This window comes from Numida meleagris, chromosome 3, assembly GCF_002078875.1.
Source record: "Numida meleagris isolate 19003 breed g44 Domestic line chromosome 3, NumMel1.0, whole genome shotgun sequence".
NCBI classification, from domain to species: domain Eukaryota; kingdom Metazoa; phylum Chordata; class Aves; order Galliformes; family Numididae; genus Numida; species Numida meleagris.
This window is the reverse complement of record NC_034411.1, coordinates 57845592-57866646: the sequence shown is the minus strand read 5'-3', so window position 1 is coordinate 57866646 and position 21055 is coordinate 57845592. Positions and strand designations below refer to the sequence as shown.

Genomic DNA, 21055 nt, shown 5'->3' with positions numbered 1-21055 from the left:
AGTCTCTTGTGATAGTTAATAGAAGGGAAGGCAGAGATGGAAATGCAAATTACTTTTGGTATATGCAGCACCAGTATTTTTCATGCTAAAGGGTATTTGCAAGCAAAAAAAATCATACGTGAAAAACTTGTAAGCTGGTTAGTAACAGGAGATAGCATTTCTTAAAACAAAACTGACAGTATCTTTTCCCAGACTCTTTACTGTCTGCATTACAATTTAAGCATGCTTGGCCTATAAAATACAAAAAGTGTAAGATTTCTGTAGTTTTTCTTATGTTCAAATCCACAACTGTGCTATAGTTTTTAAACTGCTCCTTAGATTTTCCAAATTACCTGTCCACTTTTGTCAGACTTTCTCCAAATTGCTTGTCTGAGTTAGAATTTTATATGGGCTAGTCTGTGATAGGCATCATTAATTTTTCCTCTTTTTGTGACATAGACCTACCAGTTTTGCCCTCTTTGTTTTATATTTTCCTGTCTCATTACTAACTCTCAAGCAGTGAAGTCTTTCCTGTTCCCCAGCTGCTGCCTGCACTTTTTATCACATTGTGCTTTTGGGGTAAATTATCTGAAATGAGCATTAACTTTCAAAGAATTCTATGTGTGCCATAGAATATTTCTAACTTGAACATATGCCTTAAACACTTGTCAGAAATGAAACAGTTTTGCTGTTCTTCTCCCAGCTTGTGATGATGAATGTACAGGACTCCTTCTCAATGACTTGGATCGACTAAACCAGATGATCATGAGTGTTAACCTGACTGGTCCATTGCCTGCTCCATATAAATTGTTGTACAGTTTTGAGAACACAACACAGGAATTAAAGGTATGTATGCGCATATATACAAAGGTTATGTATTCATATACACAAATAATCATGCTCCAGTACAACTGTGCATAAGTCTGTGCACAAATACAGCTATGAGTAAGTTCAGGGAAGAAGAATAATTCAAGATTTAGTTACTTCAAATTTGCTTTAGTGGTAAGTAATTAAAGTTATTTATTTTGACTTATTTTGATATAAAAATCTTGCAGCAATAATTTGTTTACATATATGCAAGGATTTTACTGCAGGCACAAAAGAAGTAATACTTCATATAAATAAAATAGTGTTCATGCTGGTTGTCCAGAAAGCAGCTATGCATTGTATACAGGGTATGTTGCCTGCCATACTTACAGGTTCTACACTAAAATATGCAAAGCTGCCAGGATTCCTGAGAAAAACACAATGGATGGATGTGACAAAAAGGGTAAATGACAAAAGGGAGTTGCATCGTTTAGCAAAAAAGAAATGCTTCTTGTTTTTTCTCTACAATATTTGGAAGCATGGCGAACCATAAAATGGAGATTTTTACTGTTCTTCCTCTTTCCCCAACAGCATTTGCTTTCACCTCAGCGAGCACCAGAGAGACTTCTTCAGTTAGCACAGGAAAATCTGGATACCCTGGTGACAGAAATGGATGAACTACTGACAAGAGTAAGTCTGTGATCACGTTGGGGTCTGTGGGTTTGGTTAAAGCTGCATAATGACAGAATATAAATTAAACATGAATGAATAGATGAATTATAAGATGCTTCTCAGTCTCAGTATTTGAAATGGCAGCAAGTTCTCTAAAAAACACCTTTTTCTGGGCCGATTCATTGTGATATATTTCCTGTAAAGCTTTGTAATTTAAGACAGAGCTCATAAAGAGCACCCAAGGATGAGCCTATTTGAAAAATCTGAAATTGAAGGAAATAGAGGTCTTTGTATCGGCTACAGGTTATATTATGAACCCAAAGGTAACTAAACCCGGCCTACCACACAGTTTGTCACATGGCTATAGTCTTTCTTTGATTAGTTGAGGCTTTGGGAAAGTGGGCTGCCTGGTTCCCTTCTTCTTCTTCTGAAATGATGATCTGTGGTGAGATTTCTGATTTCTGCATTAGCAAATCATCTCATAATACTCCCTTTTAAATCTCCTGCATCTGACTATCTCAAGATCATTCTTAGTCTGTTTCCCTTGTAAGATTGTCACAATACGAGTAGCCTGGCTTCACTCAGATGTACTTATTGTCCAGCCATCTCAAGCCCATTATAGGATTTTTTTTGGTTTTTTTTAGCGGTATTATTTTCCGTTAATAGGTTATCTGTTGTCATTGACTGTTTTTTTTCTGGGAGCTGAGAAGGAAATGCTAGCCTTGGCTGATTCACTTATTTTAAACAAATTTTATTGCAAGACAGTGAAATTCCCCATTTAGCAAATAACTTGTTCTCATGAAGAGTCAATGAATGAGTAATTGAAATGGGGACAGGAGAACTCAAAGGAGAAGTCAAATATTGCAGACGGTATGTGCATTTATTTAAATATACGCATTCTATTTTTAATTTATGAGGAAACTGATAGTCTTTTAGGTTTCAGTTGATGTGATATTTACTCTTTATATCGAAATATTGAAACTTTTGTAATAGCCCTTTTTTTTTGGTCAGTAAGGCATTGTCTAAGAAAATAATATAAATTGCACCACCTAGTAAATAAAAAATAGGAAAATGAAACAAAGACAATAAAAATACAGTTGACCCAAAGGCATTAATGTGATGGTCCAGAAAAAATAATGTTCATGAGTAGATGTTCCCCCAGCATTGAAATAGCAACATAAACAGAATACTGATTGCTGTGAAGTTGATATATACACCTGAGAGAACTTACCTAAACCCCATGTAGTTTTAGCATACTTACAGAGCCAAAATTCTCAAAGCAATTGGTTTAATTGTTTGTGTTATATTCAGTTTTGAAAAACTTTATGAAACCTTGGATGGATAAGAAAGCATCTATAGTGAGTGTATGCATATGCATGCTCATGTATTTGTGTTCATACACACTCCCACACATACACATGCATACATATCTGTGTATGCATGTGAGTTTACAGAAAGTTCCTTTTTTCACTTCTGCTTGATCTTCTATTTTTCTGCCAGAAATAATAAAAAAGTCTAGAAGTTGTGTGTTTTTTTTAAACTCATGAGAGCCCTGAAAGCACAGAAAATTATATTTGTATTAAGATTTCTCAGAGTTTTTTCTTTTGTACAGTTGCTCTTTTTAATAGCCTTTTCCAACTACTCCCCTCCACACTCTCTGTCCAATACCACCAAGCTTATATATATTTCAGTCCCTCCTGGAAATTACCTAAGATATGTTGCAAATCCTAAATTTCTGTGGACCAGCCTTGAAAGGAAAACTGTTGAAAATGTGATCTTGGGGAATTTAATGCAGTAGCCAGGTTATAACCACTTTCCTTCCTGCTGTTTTCCCTTGTGGCAATGAGCAAGTTGCCTTATGATCGCTAGTTTAACTTATAGAGAAACATAAACTGAATTGGACTTCACTTTTTAATTTGGGGACCATCAAAAGGAGCTAAGTCCTGTCCTTCTCTTTCTATATTTGTAAATAGGACTAATATCCCAAAAAGAAGAATGGAATATTGAGGTCTCATTCCTAAATGAAGATATAGCTTAAAACTACGTAAAAAGTAATTAGTGCACACGATACAACCATAGGTAGCAAACTTTCTGCTCATATCTAATTTTCAGGCTTGGCAAAGTGAAAGCGGTAGTGATAAGAAAAAAGGATGAGGATTGTTGAGGAATCTTTTTCCATGAACAAAATTGCTACCACTTGTAAGGTAAAATGTAGAAACAGTAGTGTTTACTCAGTACAAAACTTTTCAACCATTCATCTCATCTGTCAGTGCAGCTCTCTTTTTTTTCTTTCAGTGACACATTATAAGACATACAGAAGATCCTGATCTCTTTCGCTTGCGCTGATTACTTTCTTATGTACTTGCATGCTGATGCCTATGTCTGTTACCTAAGATAGACCTAAGATTTCTCATTTCCTGTCAGTTCACTATTTTTAATGGAAACACCTCCTCCTGTCTAATTTGATACCTTCACAGAACCTTCAAGAGAGGCAGAAATCAGAACCCCTCCTCTTGATTGAGGAGTGACTTATTTTGGCTTTGTAAACTTCTTCATTTTTCCCTTCCTATTGGATTTGTCAATTTCAGAAATTTCTGGAAGTAGTAGTAGAGGCAACCTAGTTTGCAGCAGTTGGAAGCGTATAAATTATGAGCCATGATCTTCCATTTTTACAGTGACATCTGAGTTTGCCTTCTTTCTGTTGTCTGCAGCCCACTAGCTACAGAAATGCATGTTGGGCTCCACTCCCAATGCCATCTTGAGGAGTTTCTCATGGTTTGGTATATAGTTGTTAATGTTAGTCTTTACAGGTTCTACAGGATGCCCTGATCTAATGTATCATTAAATACAAGCTGTGAACATCACAAAGGCAGGCTTCACTGGTCTCAAATTCTTGCTTCATCAGATTTCTATTGTGGAGATCTCCTTTCTGCAAAGAGGTCTCATTTGTGTCCAGACAGATTCATTCCGATCTCTTCCTCTGGGCCCAGTCTGCTGGACTCTTATTCTTCTCCCAGAAAGAGATTGTTGGTTCTTTAAACTTAAACATTAGCAGCAGTTGAAGTGATGAGCAGTAGTAAACTGAATATATAGCAAATGAGTAGGATTTTATTAATAAATGAAAAGATTTAATTAGCCATGCAGTGGCTAGGTGCAGTGTGAAAGATGTTTGTGATTTAATTTGGTTTACGGTGTTAAAGCTAGACCAGAAAATGAAGTGAAGGGCTATTTTTCAGCCAAGCAATTTATGGCAAAATACAGAAAGCATACAGTGGAGCTGGATGAGATTTAAGTACTAAAGAGAACTGTTACAGAGTGAAAATGAAAACTGTTTGATGACAGATTAATATGCATGAAAATTTAGTGCATGCTACTCAGTCATAAATAGAGAGCTTAAAGTGGCCAATTGGAATACACATGAATGCAAAAAAGTAATCAAAAATAAGAGAAGTTATGCAAGTTTTTGATCACCATTTGTATTAAAGGATGTAGAAATATAGAATATAATGAAAGTGAATGTGAAAATTCTAAAAAAAAATACAAGGCAAAGAATAAAAGGCTGACTGGGAAGGATAAGGCACTATATATTAAAGTTGTTCTCAATTACATGAAGAATGAAATTACACTGGAAATGGAAAGCTAGGCTAGAGCAGTGGTACAGCAAGGCTGTGCTGTATTTCTACCTTTTTTCTGTCCCAGCTGCCTTTTACAACTCACTATGATAATATTTTAACTCTGGATACAGGCAGGTAAAAGATTTTGTAAATCTTAGAAGAAGTAAGCATTATCATGATTAAAGCTGTATAAATATGAAAAAACTTGGATGAAAATAAAACAAACTCCCTCAGTCTTGTATGGGTTCCTAATTCTTCCTCTGTCATTCTGTTTAATCATTTTCATATAAATTACTTGCACAGTAACAACTCTGAAGTAGACCAAAACAGTAATATGATAATGCCAGGAATTTCACTGGAGAAACCCAGCTGTCCTGATATATCTTGAGGGCTTTCATGTAAAAGCTAATAAAGCAAAAATGTGTTAAAGTGATACTATTTCTCTTTGACCATTATTGATTTTTTTTGTAACCTAGGAAATGGTCTGTACAGCTCAAGTCAATTTGCTTTGAATTATTGGCCTCCTAGCCATTTCCCAGCGACTTGAAAGGTCATAATGCTCTAGTTCTAGTTATGATCCTTGAGGTCCCTTCCAACCCAAGCCATTCCATGATTTTGTGATGATTCTATGATATCTTGGGAGTGCAATTTGGACAGTCACAACCCAGTCACTGGTTAGAGAGGAGAGGAGGTATCTTGTTTTGTTTTGTTTTGTTTCACAATGCATCTTGACAAGCTTTGTTGCCTGAAATGGCTCATGTAATACAAATGGGTCAATTTTGCAAATAGACATCTTGAAGAACTAGGTAGAAAGTACTAACATAATTCCTTTCCTCAACAGGTTTTTCAGGTATGCAGCAGGTGCCTGGCTTCATACTGCTTCATGCTGCTGCTATGATTCAATAAAATTATAAAGCCTTTAGTTGCAGAAAGCTAAAATGTTAGCAACCCAATAAGTTATGAACCAATAGCTTCAAACATTAGAACTGAACAACTCTATTTCACTTCTTTTCCTCTTTTTCTTGGTTTAACTAATGTATGGATTTAAAATTCTCCTTGCTTGTTGGAATGGACTGTCTCTTTGAGAATTCCTCAGGGGGAGAAAAAAAAGAGGTCAAGATATCTGCTGCACTTTGTCAGTGGTAAAGTTTGTAACTATGAAACTATGGAAAGTATCCCCTGAAGAATCTATTAAAAGCTTTTGAACAATGTTTTTTTAAGCACATCCAGTGAATAATTTCATCCTGTGTCTCTGTGTGTGCTGTGGCATGTAACTAAAATCTCTATGAACCTGAAGTAAAGCCTTCCAACTTTCAGTGAAAGGAAAAGGTAATACTATTTGTATAATTGTACAGAACATGTCATTTCCCATGCATCTGATCAATAATCCATTGCCTTTTGCCTGAGGAATGTTTTGTACATAAATTCAACCAGTAGGGATTTTGCATAGTGCAGCCTTGTCCTGTTTATTAATTGAGCTTTTCCTGAATCTGTTTCACTAGGCTACCAAGGTGACAGCAGATGGTGAACAGACAAGGCAGGATGCTGAGAGGACTAATGACAGAGCAAGATCTCTTGGACAGTTCATGAAAGGCATTCTCCAAGCTGCTGAAGGTACTGGAAAAAGCAAAATTTGCCCATTGTTTCTCAAGAAAGTTGAATGATGGTGGGGAAGCGGGCCTGACAGTCAATGTGGAAGAGAGTTTAGCCACTGAAAAAAGTAGTGTGATTGAAACATTTCATTAAGCAACAAGCTTCTTATGAACACCTACTAGCAGAATATTGAGTATGTTCCTTCATTATTTTTTCAGATATTGGAAGAAAAGCTATTATGAAGAAGTAACTAACAGGGCTTAGCTTTTGTTTATCTTCAAAGCAGTCATAAATATAGATTCATAAAAAGCATGATGTAATTTTAACACTTGGTACATTATGACTTCATCTTATTTCCTCAAAATTACTTCAAAGATACACTGCTGCTTGCCATTAATGAACAACTTCTGCTTGGAATTTGCAAGTGACTCCTAAGTAACGGCACAGAGCCAGCTTTCTTCCACAAGCTGATTCTCTGTACTTATAAAAGCAGTAAAGACTTATGCGAAAAAGTATTGTAGATGGCTTTGAGAAGCAAAACCTAAATACTGAATCACAGAATTGCAGGGGTTGGAAAGGACCTCTGGAGATCGTCTAGTTTAATCCTTCTGCTAAAGCACATTCCCTAGAGTAAATTGGAGAGGAAGGGGTCCAGGTGGATTTTGAATGTCTCCAGAGAAGATTCCTTTCCCCCACTGAACCTGGTTTTAAAAGTACTGCTAATCAGTTCAGAACATTCTTGCCCCTCTTGATCAATTGTATCCTATTTGATGTCAGTATGCCCAGTCTCTCAAAGGTGCCTCCACAATTAGTGAACCCAAACCCTTGAGCATGGCACATCCATGCAGCCAATCACTCAGCTGACCCCTTCTCCACTTTCTACCTGGGTACCAGTCTCCAAGTAGGAGGGCAGAGGAGAACCCTACATGTACTCTTGATCCCTTCAACACAAAGACTCTCTTAATATTTTGTAGTTTCCTTGTTACAACCTCATGTGACACAGCTTGAAGGAATAGGAGCAGACAGCAGTCCTCTGGCTTTATCAGACTTTGTAGCCTCTTCTTGATGTCATGAATGCAGGACCCTGGCAGGCAGCAGACCCGCCTAGAGAGATTATCTGCGTGGCAAATGGGTGCCTCAGTGCCCCTCAGTGAAGAGTTCCCAATTACTAACATCTTTTGCCTTTTTTTGGTGTCAATTGCTCAAACTTGGCTCCTTGAGCATGGTTGTCCCTTCCTGAGTGTGACATTATCCATGCCTTCTTCTCTTTCCATCCCAAGAGCCTTGAATCTGTTGCTTATGCACACTTCAGGGACAAGGAGGAGATGACTCCTTCTGCTACAAGCTGAGACAAGGGTCCATGTTCCCTTGTCTTGCATGTTTCTATGGTCTGTATCCTTAAGGTTGGAAGCTGGCTTAGCTTCTTCCCTTTGCTGGTACTTAATACAGGGTTGTTGGTCTGCCTGTGTAACAGCACAGTATCATGCATCAATCTCTCTTTTCTATTCCTGAATGCTACACTGCCCGATTAGTTCTTTGTGCAGCCTAGCCACTTGCTCGAAAAGTTTGTTGAGCTGAGCACACTTGCACCCGTGACATCCTGCTGTGCCATCAGGCTCTTGGGGAACTTCCAGATTCTGAAGTTCAATACAACTGAAGGTCTGGGCAGCTCTTTAATTCCTCAGGAGGTCTGTCTGGGAGCATGTTTCAGATCATTACGGTTGTGGCCTCTCAGTCTGACTTTCTGCCTCAGCCCAACTGTTGCAGAAGGTGGTCACCATTTTTGTTTCAATAGAGTGCTGCCCCCTGCAGCTGTCAGAGCAGAGGGAGTATGGACCAATTACATAATATAATGGTGGAAAATTATTGAAAATGACTGGCAATTGTAGTCAGGTTTTTTATTTGAAAAACACTCATCTGTTTTCAATTCTTCAAAACTCCAAACACAGTACTAACTTCAGTAGAGTTATGACTCTGAAGGTTTGTTTGGTTGAAAGGGAAAGCATCCACTTTTGTCAAAGTATTACAAATACATTTTGTATTGTCTTGTAACACACTCCAATACACGTTCTGTAATTGAACTAACAGAAATTTAAAATTATCTTTAGGAGGTGATCTTTGACATTACATAAATATGGGAAAACAACATGAGGAAGTAAGAAAGTTTTTAGCAAAGTTTTTAAACAGAACATCTGGTTCTCTGAATTTGAAGACAGCTGAATTTGAGAAGTTGATGATGAATTCAGAATGACAATGGCTAAACATATTTTTTGGCCTGCAGATTTTGTATCTAGTGTTTCTAGCCCATATAAAAGTTTTCTCAAACAGATTTAACCATGGGAAGTGCAGAGTTAAGGGATTTTGAGGGGTGAATGCAGTATCTTAGAAGTAAACAAAGACTTTAAAATCAATGTGTTTGCCTAGTGGCCAAATTAACATTTTAAGAATAGATTAAATATAGGGCCACAGGACTGAAAGTTACCTCCTGAATCACTGCATCCATTCCCATGGCAACATAAGCCTTCTACCATGCATCTTCAAAGCAGTCCCCATGTATACACAGACTCTGAATAGAAAGCAGTTTCAGAATTCTTTTGATAATTACAAACCTCATAATAACCTTCTGGCTAAAAATATTCATAGTTAGTTTATCATGATGTGCTCTTTTACCAACCTTATTCTTTGGTATAAATAGTTTGGAGGGATCACTGAGGGCTAGTCAGCCTATCCCCCATATCAGGATGACTTCCATCAAGGAAAGAAAAGAAGGGTTGTTGACCTAAATGACTCCTTGCTGAGGGGAACAGAAGGCCAAAATGCCATCCAGACCTGATCCATGGGGAAGTCTACTGACTCCATGGAGTCTGGGTAAGAGCTATTATTAGAAAACCCACTAGCCTTATACAGTCCTCTGATTATTACTGATTACTAGTTTCTAGTTTTTCATGTTGTTGGTGGTGAAGAAGCAAAACAAAGTCCAAAGGCAATCAGAAGGGACTTCAGGGCCTTGGGGCAATTGATTAAAGGATATGGAGCACAGGTAGTTTTTTTTCCTCTATTCTTTCAGTAGCAGAGAACAATATTGAAAGGAACAGGCAAACCTTGCTGATCAGTAGTACATGGCTCCAAGACTGTTGTCACCAAAAGCAGAATTTCAGGCTTTTCAGTCATGGATTGGTCTACATAACACCAGGCTTGCTGACTACTGGTGATATGCAACTTTCTCAGAGTGGGAGAAAAGCTTTTTAGACAGGAGTTAGCAGGGCTAACTGAGGTTTATAGAGCTTTGAACTAGATTTGAAGGGGAAAAGGGATAAAACCAGACTCACCAGTGGTAAGCTGTAGGATAGTGTGCCTAAGTTGGAGGCACTGTGTGCTAGGGAGAGCCTTCATTTTACTCCCATGGTAGAAGTAGTGACTGGTGGCCATAGCAGCCATGAAGTAATTGAGTTTAAAATTTTTGGTGATAGGAGGAAACACTGCCACCAAATCTTCAACCATGGAGGAAGAGGAATGAGAAGAGACTAGGCTGCTCAGGGAACTAGTTATAAAGGTGCCTGTGTAAACTGCTTTTAAAGGCTCTGGGGTTCATCAGTGCTGGTCACTTTTTAAGTACCACACCTTAATGTGGTACTTAAATGCCAGTGTGGTACTTAATGCCAATCCGGTGGCCTTCTATGATGGAGTGACAGAATTGGTGGACAAAGGCAAGGTGACCAGTGTCATTTACCTGGACTCAAGCAAGGCCTTTGAGGTGGCCCCCCACCACATCCTTATCTCCAAATTGGAGAGATGTGGATTTGACAGGTGAACCACCCAGTGGATAAGGAATCGGTTGAAAGGCCGCAGACAAAGGGTGGTGATCAATGGTTCTATGTCCATATGGAGGCTGGTAACAAGTGGTGTCCCCCAGGGGTCTGTCTTGGGACCGGTGCTCTTTAACATCTTTATCAGTGACATTGATGATGGAATTGAGGGCACCCTCAGCAAGTTTGTTGATGACACCAAGATGAGTGGTGTGGTTGACACACTGGAAGGAAGGGATGCCATTCAAAGGGACCTCAACAGACTCAAAAGGTGGGCCCGGGTGAATCTAATGAGGTTCAGCACAGCAAAGTGCAAGGTTTTGCACCTGGGCTGGAGGAATCCCAGGCATATATACAGCCTGGGAGGAGCAATCCTTGAGAGTAGCCCTGCAGAGAAGGACCTGGGGGTCCTGCTGGATGAAAAACTGAACATGAGCCAGCAGTGTGCATTTGCAGCTTGGAAAGCAAATGGTATCCTGGGCTCCATCAGAAGAGGGATGGCCAGCAGGGACAGGGAGGTTACTGTCCCTTTCTACTCCGCCCTCGTGAGGCCCCATCTGGAGTACTGCATCCAGGTCTGGGGCCCCCAGTGCAAGAAAGCCAGGGAGCTGTTGGAGAGGAGGCCCAGAGGAGGGCCATAGAGATGATCAGAGGGCTGGAGCACCTTCCCTACGAAGACAGGCTGAGGGAGCTGCACTTGTTCAGCCTGGAGAAGAGAAGGCTGTGGGGTGACCTCATTGCAGCCTTCCAGTACCTCAAGGGAGCCTACAAACAGGAGGGGAGCCAACTCTTTGAAAGGGTGGATAATGACGGGACAAGGGAAAATGGTTTTAAGTTGAAGGAGGGAAGATTTAGGTTGGATATCAGGGAGAAGTTCTTTACTATGAGAGTGGTGAGGTGTTGTAACAGGCTGCCCAGAGAGGCTGTGGATGCCCTGTCCCTTGAGGTGTTCAAGGCCAGGTTGGATGGGGCCCTGGGCAGCCTAGTCTAGTATTAGATATGGAGGTCAGTGGCCCTGCCTGTGGCAGGGGGATTGGAGCTTGATGATCCTTGAGGTCCCTTCCAACCCATGCCATTCTATGATTCCATGATTAATAGCACAGGAACAGGCAATTTCAAAATGTCAGAAGTCATGCAGATGAGGCAGAAGGTCAGCTTGGCTGATCAGACACCTTCTTCTAGAGCTTAGGTGGAGAAAGGAAGCATATGGCCATTGGAAGTGAGGTTGGATAACAAAGGAGGAATACAGAGATGCTGTTCACCATTGTAGGGAGAAAATTTGTGTAGTTAAAGCTCAGTTAGAGTTGAAGTTGGCCAATACTGTAGGAGACAACAAAAAGGGCTTATTTAAAAATATTTTAATAGAAAATGGAGGACCGGAGATAACATTGCCCTGTTGCTTGGTGAGGATAGTCACCTCACAAATATGGATACAGACAAACCAGAGACATTTAATGCCTTCTTTCCCTCTGTCTTTAACACCAGTGACGGCCTCTGGGACCTCCAGAGCCCTGAGCTGGAGAACCACAAATATGGTAACAAAAAAATTCCAGCCATCTTGTGTGTGATTTGCTGCTCCATCTGGATGCACACGTGGCCTGATGGGATTCATCCTGGGGTAGTCAAAGAGCAGACTGATGTCATCGCAAGACCTCTCTCAATTATTTTTCAATAGTCAAATAGCTTTCCTTTGATCTGTAGAATTTTCCCAACTTTGCTCTTCTTCATGTACTTCTGTGTGAGTACATCCAGATCTTTTAACACCACAGGGCTTGGGAAGCTTGCAGTATGCTAAGATTAAGTAAAGATCATTATGAGAACATGAGAATGGAAGAGAATGATAAACATTGTATCATTTTTCCTGAACCTAATAAAAGCTGAGAATAACATGCCCATTTTCTCTTTTGAGGTAAATATTCAGAAAGATGAAATTACTATTTATTTATTCAAGATTTGAAAAAAAGTGAAAATATCCCTATTTCTGGCCAGAGGCAATTCAGTAATGATTCATAACGTAGTACACACAAAAAAACTGTGATCCATTTATGTTTAACTATAGTCTTGTTCCAGTCCTCAGTACCCCACACACAACTACTTTTAGTTAAAGATCTCTATTCTATTCTCACCAGCAAAATGAAAACATCATAAAATCAAAGTTTTCTTCTTCATCATTTGCTCTAAACCTACAAGATGTGTGGATGAAATAGTAATTTATTTGATTTTTGGAAGAGAGGTTTTGATTTCTCCATTTTAGGATTTAAGATATTCAGAAGTACCTGTGCAACCTGGAACTCTTATTTCAAAGAAGTAAGTAGAGTTACTTGGAAGCCTGCTGCCTATGGAAAGACAGAAGTGCTTTTTAAAAATTGCAGATGGAACTGATTGTCATAAATCACTTATTTCTGGAACTGTGTAATTTAATATCTTATAGTGTGCTATGGTAGAAAAATTTCAGTCAGTTTTTGATTATGATACCATATGTACAGCTATATCCTTCACCCTTTTTGTCCATTTCTGGGTATCTGCTCTTCAACACGAGCTCTCTGTGGGTGACTTTCATTCCTCTGCCCTCCATCTCTTTTCCAGATTTCCCAATCATTTATTCTTCTTCAGATTGCTAAATTTGAATGCTAAAAATGAAATATTCTGAAGTTCTTCAAAAGTAATTTAAAATCTCGTTTTCACTGTTTGCTCTTTAATTCTATGAGCAATATCCCAGGTTATCTTCTGCTATTTCAAATGTTAATTGCAAATTCTTTCTTCTGAGTGGAGGAAAAGAAGAGGAATATATTTCTTAAACTGGATATAAAATCTTTTTCATTGTAATTATTGTGCTTAAAAGAGAGCTACAATAAAAGTTTTGATGAGACATATCTCATTTGTTACTGTTCACGGGATTAACCACCTTTTATACTTCACAGCAGGAATAACCATTGCAAATTGCATTTGACTTGCTGATAGAGTTGACATTAAAGTTGTTAAGGCTTCTCTCTCTCTTTTATTTACTAACTCCAATCTGTGCATGGTTTTTGCCCACTTACAGCTGTAAATGAAGATGCTATAAGACTGAATGAGACGCTTGGAACCCCGGACAAGACCTTGGAGAAGAGTCTCCCAGAACTGCAGAGTGAGGCCGACAGAATGGTTGCAGAGATGAGAAGTAAAAAACTGAATATGCAGGAAAGAATAGCTCAAGATGAGTTCAAGTGAGTAGACAGACCACGGACTTCAGCCTCCCAGTGATAATATCTGACTCTTGTAACTGTCATCCATTCTAACCAGGTTTTCAAGCTGAGGCTTACAGAAATGTGAGGAAAAGCAGTCTAGTATTTACATCTATTAATGTAGCACTTGCATTTTTTGAAATGCTTACGTATGTGGAAACCAATTCCTACAAGATTACTTCTTTGCTCCACATATACTAATAATTTTACGATAAAATTCTAAACAATTTTTTTCTTATGTTTAGCTTCTACTTTATGTCTGACAAAAATTTTAGTACCAAAAATCTCGGAAAAAAAGTCTGGAATCTTCGTGTTTTCTTTGTTTTATTGTTTGTTTGGATGAAGGCAAATTGGTCTAATAAAAATATTATCTGCTTGTAAAGTTTGTCCAGTAGTATGGGTATTCAAAAGATGTATTTTGCCATACATAGACTTGTATAGATGGGATATTCCATCTCTATGACACAGTTCAGAAGCCCAGATTGTGGTGGTTGTTGTATCTGTAAAAATTATACACATATTTATATGTACATATAGTTCTTGCCAGCTCTTTATAGAGCACTATGAAAAATCCTGAGAACTTATCTAATTGAGAAGCTTGGTTTGAAGTTAAAATTCTATGAATCTATCCTGCATCAGTCACACCAGGCTTATTCCTAGAGTGTCATGGTTTTGTGATTTTCAGTTGTTGGTATTCCACATCATAACATCATCTAGTGTATGTACCTGGTTCTCAGAAGAGAAGGACTACTACATTTCCCAGGGGACTTTGCTCCTCTGTTACCATTTCCGGCCAGAGGGAAAAGATAGAAACTTGCAGATCACGAGACCTCACCCCTTCTCTTTCCGCCCGTCTCTCGTCCTGGTAGCACCTCGCTCCCCAGCAGTCTTATTGTCGGTAGTAGAGTAAGGCCTACCTTGATTTTTGGACATTCTCTCTCGCTGTATTGGATTTATCAGCTTAAATTGTAATTATATTGTATTATAGTGTGTTGTTTTGCATTCCGATATCTTATTTAGTAAATTAGTTTGTTTCTCCTCAGAGGTTTTTGCTCTCAGGCCCATTTCCTTACCCTTTTTTCCCTTTTCCCTTTTTCCCAGGGCATGGGTCCGTGGGTCCCCCATCCCATTTGTCACGGAACTGGGCCGAATGCCCATAAACCGTTGACACTAGAGTTAGGCATTGCTTAGCACTTCACCCGAGCAAACAACTAGCAGGACATTCAAATGAGCTGCTACATCATTCAGTGAGGTTGCAAAGAGTGTCTCAGAAAATTGGGATAGAGATATTCAGAACTGAAAATGCCAGTTATCAGGTACATACATGCTACAGGGAGTTATAAGTGGAATACAGGTTAATAATTCTAAGCAGTATAGAATCAGATTTGTGTTGCCTATCTCATACGTTAAACTGGATAATTTTCAAAAAACCCTGCCAGTACGGTATTTCTGCTATACTTCTGAAAGTTCAACTTTTTGTTTTCTTGAGAAAGAGTATACTGAAAATGTATTCTTCACTGATGGTTTATTGCTTTTACTTCTGATTCTACTGAGCCTTTTTTTCTGTTTTCTACTCCAGCGCAGAAATAAGCCAAGAAAAAGGAGGGTTGAGAAAAATATAGCCAAACCTTAGAAAGTGCTGTCTGAAATTTTAGGGCAGACTGGGGGGAACCCTCTCAAGCATGATGTTTTTAGTCTTCAAACGCTACAGCCAATGTGAAACTATCAGGCCAGATTGAAATCAATCCAACAGCTAGAGCAGGAAATGCAATGGTTGGTTTTTGTTTTTTTTTTATGTTCTCTCCCTCTAGCCATTCTTCTGTGTATTTTCATTTCCTGGCAAAGGAATACATTTTTTAATAGAAATACATAAAAATATTTACTGAATTCAATAAAGGTGTTATGACTGTATCTTAAAGATGCAGTTAGTGAAATCCAGGGAATTTTGATAGTAAACTTATAGGGCAGGGAGGAAAGATCACTAGACAGTGTTGTCTATTACTCTTTTTTAAGAGTACTGCTTTTTGAAGAAAAATGACTTAAGACTGCTTAAGTAATGTAGTAAGATAGTGTATTGAGTGCATTCTTTGGGGAGAAAAAGTATAAAGAAAAATTAATCATTCTTAAAACTATGTGTGTGCATATGCATGTGCATGCACGCGTGTGGAACAATACACTCAAATGTACGGTTTACAGACACAATTAGAGATAGTTATTTTAGAATATCTCCTCAAGTTTCCTTATCACTTTGAAGTAGTTAATTGTCTTTATTCTTTGATGAGTTATCTCTTAGCAGGGACTGTGTTCTGCTTGGCTAATTTTCAGGATTTGGTCTCTGTTAAGAAAGGAAGATAGATGAAGTAAAGGCTTCTTACTTTCAGAGATGTTAAAACTTCTCTTCCATTTCCAGATTTTTTCCTCATTTGTTTTCATTCAATCCTTCTAAATCAAGTCTGTAATCTGATTACCTTTCTGTACTAAAATGACATATTAGTAAATAATTTCTCTGTAAAGATAGCATGTTAAAAATACAAGTTTCTGTTCTAGACCCTAATTTTTCTGAAATAAATATTTCAATATTTTATAATATTTCAGTATTATAATATTATAAACGTTATTGAGTTTCTACTGAACGATGCTGTGAGCCAGAATTCTGCCTCTTTAGTTGATGTGCTGAATAGCTTTTTTCTTTAGTGTGTGTGGTTTCTTCATCCATGAATTTGTCTGATGGCTTTTAAGCTACTGTAAACTGCTATTATATACAGTTTCCTATTAGCAGTGAATTGAATAACTCTATCACATACTCTTTTTAACAGCTGCCTCCTGCATTTCAACCTTTTTTCCTGATATTTTCACTTTTGTGTTTGGAGAGTCATTGGACAGCTGATCACCTTATCCAGGCTACTCTTGATTTTATAGGCCTCTGTCCTAGATAATTTTCTTTCTTCATAGAACGATTCTAAAATATTTAGTGTCTCATATAAATGCAGCCTTTTTTTTTTTTTTTAAACATTTTATCAGCAGTTTCTAGTATTTCTTTTGTTCCCTTATACTGATTTGAAGGATCCAGACCATAATGCATTTCAGCTATTAGGCCAGACCTGCGATTATTTCCTCTAATACTTCAAATACTCTGTATAGTTTGGTTCTTTCCTAGGAAGATATCAGGTGAAAGTAGCACAGCTTGAATGTAAAAGAGAGTATTTCAGGAGATATGGTACAGTCCAGTCACACTGAAATTCTAGTACAGAAAACAAGGAAATACACAGAGCAGATTCATTGACTTGTACTGCATGTATCAGTACAGGTTAGGGGATGATCTGCTGGATAGGAGCTCTGCGGACAAGGAGCTGGGGGTCCTGGTGTTTAACAGGCTGACCATGAGCCAGCAGTGTGCCCTTGTGGCCAGGAAGGCCAACGGTATCCTGGGGTGCGTTAAAGAGAGTGGCCAGCAAGTTGAGAGAAGCGATCCTCCCCTTCTACGCTGCCCTGGTGAGGCCACATTTAGACTACTGTGTCCAGTTCTGGGCTCACTTGTTCCAAAAAGATAATGATCTCCTAGGAGGAGTCCAGCAGAGGGCCACAAAGATCATAAAGGGCCTGGAGCATCTCCTGTATGAGGAAAGACTGAGTAACCTGAGTCTATTCAGCCTGAGGAAAAGAAGACTGAGAGGAGATCTGATAAATATTTATGAATATCTAAAGGGAAGTGGGAGGCACTCACAATGGGTGAGGCTCTTCTTGGTGGTACATAGCAATTGGACAAGGAGTAGTGGCCTCAAACTTACACATAGGAACTTTACAAACATGCAGAAGAACTTCTTTGCAGTAAGGGTGATGGAGCACTGGAACAGGTTGCCCAGAGAGGTTGTGGAATCTCCTTCTATGGAAATATTCAAGACCCATCTGGACGTCTACCTGCGTGACCTATTGTAGGGTACCTTCTTTAGCAGGGAGGTTGGACTTGATGATCTCTTCAGGTCCCTTCCAACCCCTGTGATTCTTTGACTTGTATTTCATTAGACAGAGCAGAGGGTAAAATGCCTAAGAGGTCAAAATGGAAGTGTTAGCTTTGCAGAACCAATGAGTTGTTTTGAGTTAGATTACTGGTTAGATAAGCAGTTCGTACTGTGCTGCAAAGCAAGGTCATAAAAAGGAAATCTGTCTGTCTCATACACTTTATGTCACATGCTGTATTAATGCAAATAAATGAAATGTTTCAGAAAACCTTACTTTACTATCAGATATTAACAATGTCAATTTACCTCCTCTCCCCCCCCAAAAAAAAACCACTCTTAAGTTATCATTCCACTTCATTAAGCATGTGTTCTCTTGAAAGTTACTGTGAAATTTAAAGTCTATTTCATTTGTGTGATATTAAGAATATTTTGATTATTAGGTGTAGGGAATATGAATTCAGTATTTTTATGAGTTATGATGTATTGCAGGAATGCAGAAGATCTTTTGAAAAAAGTGAAGAAATTATTTGGAGAGCCCAGTGAGAAAAATGAGGAACTCAAAAATGAAGTCTGGGACAAGCTAGCAAGCTACCACACCAAAGCTGACGACGCTCAAGATCTGCTACGAGAAGCTATGAATAAAATTAGAGAGGCTAATCATTTATCTGCAGTCAACCAAAATAACATGACCATGGTAGAGGTGAGTGCTGACAAGCTGTGTCCTTGAGTAAGTAAGTGTCTGATCAAAGTCTGAAACTTTGCATGAACTCTTTGTAACTAAATCTTGAAACAAAAAAATAGAAGTAAAACAAAAATATTATTCAAATATAACTAAATCTGATGTAAATATAAGAAAACGTATTCTTCAGAATGAGGAAACAATTGGCTTGTAAAAGGAGAATTCCTTGACAGCTTTCTTTACCAAAGTAGTGCATACTGCTTATAAACATTGAGTGGAGGATGCTGTTGAATTTATTATTCTAGGGGAGATTAAATTCATCCAAGTATAAGTGTTCATACAAGATCTAAATGGAGTTCAATTAAAATCTCTGCTATCATATATTTACTCCCAGAAAGTTTGCACTTTGATCTTCCTCTCCAACCCCTAGGAAGAGTATGCAGATATTACACAGTAATTAATCGAACTCTATCCTTTATAGTTAGTAGTTGTTATAAATGATCTCCCTCATAGCAGAGAGGTCTACCTTTGATTTAATTTAAATTGCAAAGACTCGAAGAGCACATGATACTGTACATTAACAAGCATTTAACCAAGATATCAAGAGCAGAGTCAACTTAATGAAGATAAATTTTTCCACTCTGTTTATATCTTGATGAGCTTTCACCTCATGTGCAGTGATGGGGTTAGAGTTCCAAGATCTCAGTTCTCAGTAGAGATTTGTGGGCTTGTTTGAATTAAGGAAATACAGTGCTGTACATAAATTAGGATATCTCTGCTTTCTGCATTTCCTTCCCAAAGATGAAGGGAGAAAGTCTGGATAAACTACCTCCTGCTATATCAGATTCTAAAATATTTTCTGTATCACAGTATGAAAATGCATGGAGACATCCTCTTCAGCGATCTTGTCCAAAACAAGTGGTTTTGAGAAGATTTTTTTTTTTTTTTGCTTTATTTTTACTCCTGGTTTGAGCAAGAAGCCATCACAGTACTCTTTAGACTAGAATGATGTGGTCGCCTATTAGGCTAATCATTGATACCTAATGGATCTCACACAGGAAATCACCAGTTACTTAGTCAGAAAATCACCATTATTACACAATATGCAGTATTTCTACTATTTGGAAAATCAAGAATCCAAAGTTCTTCTAAACCATCATCTTTTATTTTTACATTCATTATTTAGTGAAAAAACAGTGGACATAAAGATGAAAGCAACAGAATACTTTGACAAATTTTGCCTTCATGACTTCAGTGTATTTAATTGTCAAAATGAGAAGCTTGTACATCTGGGTAAAGGTTAGGATTTCTATTTACTTTTTGATTCATTTTACCCTAGTACTGCAGTCAGTAACTTCTATAATAGAGCAACAGAAAAACCTACCGTGTGGGAGGGAGGAGATACAAAGCTGGGGACAGGAAAAGAAAGAAAGATGTCTTACTTTAAATGTGCTCTGTTGCTGTTACTGTCTTTGCTCTGGAAGACCAGAGAATTCCAGAAGTCTGACCTTTATGGCATGGTGACAAAATACAGTCTGTATTGGTTTCAAATACTGGCATCACTTTCATCACTCGTATTTTGATCGGTGTGAATACATCCTATAGAAAAAGAAGCAAGCTGTAGAAGACGGCAGGCAAGGTGTTGAGAAGAGTCTGCAGGAAGGGAATGATATCCTTAATGAAGCCAACAACCTTACAAATGAAATCAGCTTAGCGGTAGAGGTAGGTGTTTTATCATCTTTATTTGAGAATTAGTACAATCAGTTACAGTACAATATTGTACAATTAGTATAGAAACAAAGTATCTAATTAAAGTAACACCTAATTTTTCTTTTTTATTTATCAATGTTAGAATATTTGCATTTGAAGGAATCATTTTTTCTATTGCTTTATGACAGAAGATCAAACCTGGTATATAGAAATGATGAAGTTTGAGATTTAAATGATTCATTAGATTACACAAAGAGCTAGCCCATCATTTTTCATTATATCTATCTTCTTTTACAAGAAGTGGTACTGACTTTGTCATTAGAATTGCAGATGCAGCAAACCTGTTCATAGTCTCGTGGTGACTCTGCGATCTAGATGTAGATTTATCTGCACCAAAACTACCTGTGCATATCAGAAGGAAAATTCAGAAATAATTTCTTGCCTGTGGCAACAATTTTAAATCTAGATAGATCAGAGAGATAAGTGCATTGCACTCTCATTTGACATAATGTTTTTGAAAATTTTACCTTAAAAGTTTCATCAATGGAGTTTGCAGCCTTACCTATACATAGATATGGCTGGTTCTGAAAATATTTCCATCTTGCACTGTAAATTGTTATAATGAATGGAAAAAAGCTGGGTAGTGAAATGGGAAGAAAAACAATTTGAGACATCTTATTAAGACAGAAATGGCAGGTCTCCAAAAGCATAATTCTTACTAAGGTATTTTAATATTCAAGAATACATTTGAGTCAATCAGATGATCGTGTAACATGAAACCTCTGTCACTGGCTAGTTATTACTGGGAGGATGGCTATGAATTGGTATAACTACGTATGCATCTATATTTAGGACATAAATCCAAATTAGAGGTAATAAGTGTTTAAACTTTGCAATTTATTAATTGTAAAATAATAACTTGAGAGGCAAGTAGCTTTGGTATACTGTTTTGTCTCTCTTCTGCTCTCCAGTCCAACTATTCCTTTTTTCTTCCCATATTAGTTCCCCTCAA

General features: G+C 38.0%; 1 protein-coding gene across 3 annotated transcripts in view; it reads left to right on the top strand.

Annotated features, from left to right (window-relative positions):
* Positions 1-21055, top strand: part of LAMA2 (laminin subunit alpha 2) — a 353391-nt gene that overhangs the window by 263712 nt on the left and 68624 nt on the right. For all 3 annotated transcript variants that reach the window (XM_021391626.1, XM_021391625.1, XM_021391624.1), the window contains exons 33-38: positions 683-825; positions 1378-1476; positions 6575-6686; positions 13515-13677; positions 18144-18354; positions 19939-20055. In XM_021391626.1, coding sequence (XP_021247301.1) covers positions 683-825; positions 1378-1476; positions 6575-6686; positions 13515-13677; positions 18144-18354; positions 19939-20055 — 845 coding nt within the window. The remainder of the gene's footprint in view (positions 1-682; positions 826-1377; positions 1477-6574; positions 6687-13514; positions 13678-18143; positions 18355-19938; positions 20056-21055) is intronic.